Genomic DNA, 8,887 nt, shown 5'->3' with positions numbered 1-8,887 from the left:
AGTCACTCAAATTGCTTTGAAGAATAACTCAAGTTAGCAAAATGCACAGAATTAAATTTGATTGACTAAACTACATTATACTCTTCAGCAGAAACTCTTATTTAAAAGTAAAGTGAATTACCCCACTTAAAATTAAATAACCTTATCAAATAATCAGTAAATAAGGATCTAAATGAATTTCAGACGAGTGTGAGTTTTCAGATTTGCGTATTATTTTCTCTTAACAGCCCTCTCCTGTTCTGCCTCTGCTATGTTGGTCTTGTTCAATTCATTTACCATCCTGTCTTATACCTCTCTTCTCGTTTCTACTATTACATCATTGCCTACTTGGCCTTAAAAAGTGGCATCCAACCAACAATGTGCACTGAATCTGGAGCATGTAGCTGTAGCCTTGAGCCAAGGTCAGTGCTGGTAACTGGTGTCAGCCACAACAGTTTTCATCCCTGTTAGTATGATAGGGCACCCAACACCCAGCAGCTCTGCTGGTCCTCTTCTGATGCTGCACCATAACCAGGGGATTGGCCTTGTACAAAGCCCAGCATTAGTAGCAGTTCACAGTTATTTGTGGCTTTAAAGTGTTTCAGATTGGATAGAGAGACTATGTTCTGTTTTATGGTGTAGCCAGAGACTCAGCCTGGCAACAGACATTTGAGCATCCGGAGTTTTTAAAACCCAACGGAAATCAACCAAAGCTCAACTTGATTTCACACAGCCTTTCTAAATAAAAGGGAGACACACCCTTATGACAGCAGCTGGCCTTGTTTTAATGGAAGTTTTTCCAACCTGCTTGACATAACTTGAAGACTTCAAATTTTTGAGGGCTTTACAGCTGAAGGATTGTCACCTGGAGCTGCTGAGCTGACTTTCTTGCCTGTGCCAGAGTCGTTCCCACCGACAGGCACATTTGGCTGGGGGCAAGCCCATACATGAATCAAGTCCACGTGACCTCAGTAGCAGCTTCACTGTTTGTGAAGCAACAAAATCTTTGCCTAGTGTTACCGAGAGCTCTCACAAACATCTTTCAGAAGCCTCTATAGCTTACCAAGGAAGCGCTTGATGATCCTCGCCATCCTTTGTCATTTCTAGGTCTGAATCATCTCTGCTTATATTTGCTAGTAAATTCCCTCCAGCAAAGCACAGCTTCTTGCTTTCAAGCCATCTGTCACAGCTGGCCATACCTCTCTCAAGGGACACTTCACCACTTAGGTTAAATGGACAAGTTCTGCCAGTGCCATTTTTCGCTGCTAAGCAGCACTCCCATCTAAATCATTTCCCTGCAGACTCAGCTCCACAATCAGCTGGGACAATGGCAAGACTTTTCCTTTCCTTTATAACCTTACCTGGAGCACTAACAGTTGCTCTGAAACAGCTCTTCCTCTGCTGTAGGCAGGAAAGGACTTGCATTGGTATCAGCAACAGCAGGAGAACAAAACAAAAAGCTGCAAGTTTTAGAAGCCCTGGCAACTTTCTGTAAGCAAATCTCTCTGAAAGACCAAGCAATCTATGACCTAGCTCTATTGCACAAACCATTATTTAAGACCCATCTACTCAAGGCAGGCTGTCCTTCAGTGTGGTTTAGCTCACCTGATTCTGCTTAAAGACAACTTTGTGTCTTAGTTGTATACTTCTCCAATCTTACACTACTGAATCACATTTTCAGCTAAAAAGGATAAGTTTGGGTTTCCAATCAAATTTTATACTAAACTATGTTGATTCACAATTTCTTATCACCCCCAGGACTGCTGTGACTTCTTACCACAGAGATGAAAGCTGAAACCTTATGAATGGGAAGTAGGGACACTAGGATTGTAAAAGAGCGCTAAAGGCAGCCCACACAGACCTCTTGTTAGCAAACAACACTCTAAGTCCTACTTAGGAGCAAACCCTGCACTACCCACCTCTTCCTGCAATGTAACCAACGAGCCAAATATCCAGGTGCCATCAACCACACCCATGAAGACAACACAAAGGAAAGACCTTTTGTCTCACCTGCTGCATTTGGGTGACCTCCTGAATGACTCTTCTCTTTCCGAACCCCAAAATGAGGATTTTCCTGGGTTTTAACTGCCTGGTTTCCCTAGGATTGTTGTGTTTCTCTAAATGGGGAAGATTGCCTCTACCTTGAGAATTTTCCCTGGGGAAATCAGATCTGAAAAAAGTTATCAGCACCCTTCAGAGTAAAGGAATTTTTCCAAGGCTTTCAATATCATGTCCCTTTCTCTCCCTGGCATAGGAAAGGGATGGAGAAAAATATATTGAAGTCCAGCCCATTCCCAAAATGCATGGATTTGCAATCCTGCAAATAAGTGGTAGTACAGACCTCCTGGGGATACCACCAGCTGCAAATGCTTACCCCTGCAATGGGCAGTGAAAATCAAAATTGTGCAGACTTGCCATTCTTCGACCTTTTAAAGGCTCTGGGGCTGGACTGCTGCTTAGCTCACTTTTGCTAGGCTTTCTGATCTTTACAAGGGTTTTATGAAATCCAAAGATATTCTTCCAGACAAGAGGGAATGCAGAACACTTCTTTCCTTGCTTCAACAGTTGTTCATTTAGCCCATCGTTACAGGCCTCCTCAGATCTCTGGACTTTATTAATTATCCTGCTCGATTCTTTTAACTCTGAGACAACTGCAAGCATTTCACAATATTATTGTAGCCATGCATGGAGGATACCATCACACAAGTCTCCAGTGTGAAATGGTGAATATTGTAGCTGTGGAGTCAGAGGAAGACTTACCTTTTTTTGGGTTTTGTATTATGTGCAACTCAGCTGCCATACCCATGGCAGAAGACAGCAGGACTGGGGCATATGCAAATATTTCGGAGGTTTGTTTTTCAGTTGAGTGCTTTCTCCTACTGAGAAGAGGAAATCAGTTCTACATAGTGTAGAGCAGTTGTCCCTGTTCAGGTCGGTCCTGTTCTGCACAGAGGGCAGTGCTGGCCCCCAAGCAAACTGCCCCCACCTGCTGCCTCTCACAGTCACACAGCTCCTAAAGGAATGACTCATCACAAGCCTCTCTGAATACTTCAGTTAAAATTCAGAGCCCACCGAGCAGACTAAATGGCAGCCCTTTGCCAATCAAGATCTTTTTGGTGGACAGGGATAGAGGAACCCTTGTTTGAATAATTTAGCAAGATGGTCTGAAGGGACAACATCTGCAGTGCAGCAGCCTTGTTTTTTGGCTCTTCTAGAACAGCTGGAGCTGTAAGGCAGCTATCCTTAGCTCTACACTCTCCCATTTGCAAATCTAGCTTCTTATGAAAATGTCCCAGCAAGGCTGATGGATGGAAGGAGAGCCCTTTGGTGTAAAGTTAGTTGCTTGCATGTAGCCACATGTGGCAACAGGTTAGGAGATTCTCCTCTGATCTTCCGGGCTACATTGTGGAGAGCAATGATATTCAAAACAGGGACAGTGATAAACAGCTGGGACCATAAATTCTTCAGCTGGTGCAGCTGGATCTGGAAAAGGATGTCTGTCTGTAATGTTTCTTTAAACATCATTATGGAGAAGTGTCAACAATTTAGGCTTGTTTTAAATATTAATATTAAAATTCACCCCATCTGTGTACGAACACTGGCACTTTGTAGGTCAGGCTTAAGACTCCTTAAGGTGCAGGCACTCAGAAGATTAAGTACTGCCAATTTGTAAAGCATTTTGAACAGACATCATGCTAGTAAGTACCATGTGTTATTTCTGTTTGAAATAACTAGGTTTGGCTTACTGGTTCCCAGGGTTTGCAAGTGCAAAGGATGGAAGGACAGGGCAAGCCTCAGCTGTGTTACAGTGCACTTGTAGCCCATCCTGACCTTGCATTCCCTGCTGCAGAGCCCAGAGGAAGGAAACAGCACTGTCAGGGATGACTGATGACAGGGGAAAGCATTTGCTGTCCTCACTAAGAGGATCAAGTGCCAATAAGCAGCCTCCAGAGGATATGAAGATAGATTTACTCCTCCCCACCCCCACAGGGACTTCTCATGGTGGCTCGAGGCCCCTCTTTGACTGCGCTGTGATGACAGGGCACAGCTGAGACCCCATTAACATCATTCCTGCTTTGAAACATTGGAACCAGCAAATCCCACTGACCAGAGACAGACGAGCAGCTCTGGACGGGGTCAGGCTCATGAACCTCTATGAATGACTGGAAGTAAAATATTCCATATAGGAACAATAAGTATGTGTGGTAGGCATGAAGGCACAGAGCCCAGACTTCATTAAGGTAGTTTTTATATTTTGAAAAGCAATATTAAAAAACACTGGAAAATGCAAGATAAACATAACAGTTGCTTCTACAAGTTTTAACCTTGTATTGCTTGGCCATTTTGACATATAAATTATTGCTTACTAGCTCTCATAAATACACGACACAATAATATGTACAGAGGCAAACAAGCATGAAATATGCAAAGGAAAACATTGGCAACATTGATTCTGGTAAATCAGACTATTTCATACATACCAGGTCTCATAATGGTGGATAACTACTAGCTGTAGTCCCTGAGAAGTCAGGTAAATACCTTGGTTTGGGGGTTCTATTTTATTACTTTTAATGCAAGCTGACACCATTATGGCACTCAGAGAGAACAGGCAGGTGTTCTTACCTCAGCTCATTGACTTCATCCCAGTGTTTAACAGTGTATAAGATGACAATAAATAGGCTATGCAAATAAATATTACTCTGCTAAAATGTTTAGTATTTACATCTTTCTTTGTAGTTTTACAGCAGCACAGGTCTTATTATTTCTGATAACACCCTTTTTTTTGCCACTGCTATGCAAATGAAATTTATCCAAGACAATGCTGGAATCAGCAAACTGTGTCATAGAAACATCTAAATTTGTTGCGACAAAGTCCCACATCAAAGAGGTATAAAGTGACATAGCTCCTTCCTTTGTTATGTATAATTGATCCTCCTAGCTACTAAAAAAAAAAAAAGCAGAGTATTTAAGCCCAGGTGTGACTGTGATAAACTGAATTTACAAGATTTATTAGATTTTATCCTAGGTAACCTAACTGCACTATTGAAGGATGTAAAAAAAAAAACATAAATCACATAATATCACCAGTGCTGGACCCTGGCAGAGGCTGTATAGTATTACCCTTCCCTTTCACAGGGTTTACTTATAGTTCTTCTCCCAACCACCACACCTTCAAACTGCTTGCCAGCCTGCAGCAAAGCTCTGCAGACAAAATCCTGTTGAAGTCTCTGAAGGGCCTCTTTTTAAATTAGACATATTAGCTACAGGTTAAGGCTATCTGCCTTTCTTTTATGGTAGCAGTTATAAGGTCCATATTTTCAGCATGAAATTGATGCAGCCATGTTGGACCCTGAGACCAGAAATTTATATCCAAGTTATACAGGCCACTATAAAAACTAGGTTTTAAAGTTATAAACAGTAGTCTAATTAGCTAATTAGTAGTCTAACATAGATAACAAGGTTAATTCTGGCTATATGCCTTCAAACTGATCTTATGCCAGCTGCAAGGGGTAGACAACACCTGATTTAGTGTGAAATTACAGTGGTGCAGATAGCCAACACCTCAGCTGGCTCGAAGTGTATTGGTACAAGTTATCCCTTTACTTCATCTTGAACTGGCAGAGTGAGGAGCCTTCAAGGTCACTCTAGCAGGCTTTCAAATCAAAGCCGCAGCACGGAGTCATTGTTATTTCCTCCCCCCACCCCTTCTTTTGTTTCCTTGTCTTTTATTCTTCTCTGGCATCGCTGTTGCTTCATCAGCAGTAACTACCCAAAACTATCACAGAGCCAAATGCAGTGAACTGAGAAACAGCGTCACTTTCTCACCCTGAATACCTTTTAATCCTCCCTCTCTCACAGATTTCAAAAGAACAATTTGTGGACCAAAGAGTTACACCATATTAGCTGAAGCATGGTCTACATACAGGCTCCTAAAAGTAATGCCACAGTAAAAAAAAAAATTCACAAGGGGGAGCTCAAAACCCAGGAAACCATCCAGGTAATGCAGTTAGGGTGGGAATTCCGAGTGTTGCACCCCGAGGAAGAACTGCAATAACACAAGCAACAAATTGTATCTGGTTTTTGTTCTTACGCTGCAAAAAGGAGCCCACCACAGCTAGTATTTTCATCTGAACAGTTTTGGTCTGTTTGCACTAAAGAGTTATTTACAATATGTGCAGTCACATCTACAGAAGAACATAGGAAATTTTTACTCCATGGCCAGCAAGAGTTTATTTTTTTTCTTTTTACTGGGTAAAAAGAAGATTTTTTTCTAAAAAAAAACCAAAACCATATAGTATTTGATAATAACAAAGTACAAGCAAATACATTTCTGAAACATCTGTTTCCTTTACAATAGATCTATACAATATTTCACAGATGGGAAAACTGAATGCATTCTACAGATTCCCCCACAGACTACTTGTTAAAGCTGCTTCTTTTAAATCCCTTTAAACCAGAGATAACACAATGATGAAGAGCATGCTACTTCAGTATTCCCACATTTTAGTAAATGAGCATTTTCTTGGAAGTCTTCCTCATGTGGAAAACGTACAATAGAGATGGGCAAGCGATGCTATGTACCCTCCCTGCTCTGCAAAAGGACTGTTGCCATGAGTCAGTGTACAAACATGCCAGACCCTGCAGCACTCTGCACATTGCCTGCAGCATTCACTGGATTATTTCAGGGCAACTTCTTAGCACTGAAAACCAGAGCTATGGTTATGGTGGTGCTCGAGATGTAGATCAACTGTAGACAACACTTTAAAAATGCTCCCTCAGTACATGCCCAGATGTAGTACTTGTAGCTACATGAGAATTGGATAGGGGAAGGGTGTGAGAGGGACAAAAGCAGTAAAGGGACCCTGATGCTGAGAGCTCAGTGTGTATGCAGGTAATTACAGTGGTACCCTGTAAGGTGCACCTTTCTGTTCTTTATAAACTAGAAGCATGTGCAAGTTAGGTGACGTTTTACCTGCTGGAACGGTATTTCCCAGAGATGAGTTAGGAATATAGGTGGGTCTAGGCATTGCCTCTGAATAGACACCAAGGAGGCTGTAATCCAAGCAGAAAACAAAGCTTCTGCTATAATAATTAATAACATGTTAACTGCAGGACCCAGTGCTAAATCTGAGATAACTGAAAAGGAAGAAAATAACATGTTTTCAGTATACAAATAATTGTGTCCATGAATTGCAACAAAAGTGGATTGGCTCTTACAGTGTGGATGAACAGGTTCTTAAAGGGACCATAACAGCATGAACTGTTTACTGCTGGCCTCCACATCATGACACACTCTTGAGTTTCATCTGGTTGTGCTACCTTGTTATATTCCCATCCTTGGTTGTTTGCACTTATCTCAAATACGATGCTCCAGTGGACTCAGAAGAACTGCAGAGATTGCACATTATTTTTGGCAACAATACTTCGGCAGCCTTGAATTAGTGAGGTACATACGTGGTGAAATGGGAATCAATCCCCTTGCGGCATGTTGCTTGCTGAAATGTTTTGCTGCTGTGACATGATGATTCCTTTCATCCTAATACTGGCAGAATCTGCACTGAAAGCTACACTGGACCAAACAATATTTTCACAGAAACCAAGCTCCTGAGTTCAAAGGACGCTGCTCCACTCCCTCACATCCCAGTGACCACCAGTGGGAATGGCACCAAGCTTGCCCTGCAACTCTGTGAGCAGCTCCTTTGCTGGCTCTTGCCTGATTTTCCTGCGCATGTTGTGTGAGCTACTGATAAAACTCAGTAAACTGTTCTTATATAGGGAAGCAACATGCTTGGCTTAAACATTCACTTAATTCAAAGTGCTGCAGTTACAAGGTTATATGAAGCTGTGTACGCTCACACTCGTGGCTCTATCCTGTGAGAAAGCTCAAACAGAGCTTGCTGGTTGTCGATGACATGCAGGTGATGGACATATGGCTTCAGCTCATGATGCTCTTTCGAAGGAACTTCATTGCCTGCAAGACAGGAGAAAGGGGATGGATCAGAAAGCTGTGCCTCGCCTGCTTCTCTGTCCTGTGTTACAAAGTCACTGGTGTGCCACATGTCAGGTGCTAGACAATCACAAAAAAGACACACAGTAATCCAAAGGACTTGCTGTTTAAGTGCAATGTATGAGGTAACAGCTCGATAGAGAGAAGGGGAGAAACAAGAAATAGGCAATGCTGGGCAGCCAGCACGCACAAAGGAGGGACAAGTGGACAGCAAGAAGCTGACTCTTCCCAACAGGAAGACTTACTCCTGCTGGCAGTACAGGCAGTCCATTCTCTGTTAAGGGTGGTTCAAGGTTTCCTTTGTGCTGCTCTTGTAGCACAACAGGGCCTTGAGCATGGGTGGGCAAACCAGACTGTAACTTTTAAAAAATCTTTACACAAGTTCAGAAGACAGCAAGCAGGCCCTGGATGAGTGTCTTCAGAGCCAGTGAAAGGTGACAGCGCAGCAGATGGATACAAAAGCTCTTCAAAGCTGCTCTGACAGGCTCCCACATTTTGATCTGTTATGCTTTTGATTTCTGATCTAGTAACAGAGACAAGAGTCATGCTGTCATTTCATGGGAGTTTACACAGCAAGGGGAATTAGCTGTGTAACACACAAATTGAAGGGTGGCTGCAATAGCAGATATTCTCTGTTATAAGCTTTATGCCTGCCCATCATGGGCTTATGAGAACTCGTCGTCTGTGAAATGCTCCACCATGGCTGGTACTAGCAGAAGTGTAAAAGGAAAAACTAAGCCCATGGCCACGAGATCCATCGAGACAGGCAGAGAAAGCAACACTGGTGACTGTTGACAGACGAGCAAAGGTGGAAAGCTCGCTTCTAGTCCATGTCCTGAAGGAATTTTTAATATTACCATAAACAGACAAAGAAAACTCCTCAAAATTCCCTGAACCAAT

General features: G+C 42.4%; 1 protein-coding gene across 3 annotated transcripts in view; it reads right to left on the bottom strand.

The window, feature by feature from the left end:
• Positions 1–4,211: 4,211 nt before the first annotated feature.
• RAPGEF5 (Rap guanine nucleotide exchange factor 5) overlaps positions 4,212–8,887 on the bottom strand; it is a 216,632-nt gene continuing 211,956 nt past the window's right edge. For all 3 annotated transcript variants that reach the window (XM_050329335.1, XM_050329328.1, XM_050329339.1), the window contains one exon: positions 4,212–7,951. In XM_050329335.1, the coding sequence (XP_050185292.1) occupies positions 7,833–7,951 (119 nt within the window). In that variant the 3' untranslated portion in view covers positions 4,212–7,832. The remainder of the gene's footprint in view (positions 7,952–8,887) is intronic.

The sequence above is a fragment of the Myiozetetes cayanensis genome, unplaced genomic scaffold (genome assembly GCF_022539395.1).
Source record: "Myiozetetes cayanensis isolate MyiCay16 unplaced genomic scaffold, myiCay2020 scf1, whole genome shotgun sequence".
Lineage (NCBI taxonomy): Eukaryota > Metazoa > Chordata > Aves > Passeriformes > Tyrannidae > Myiozetetes > Myiozetetes cayanensis.
This window is presented reverse-complemented; position numbering and strand designations above follow the sequence as displayed.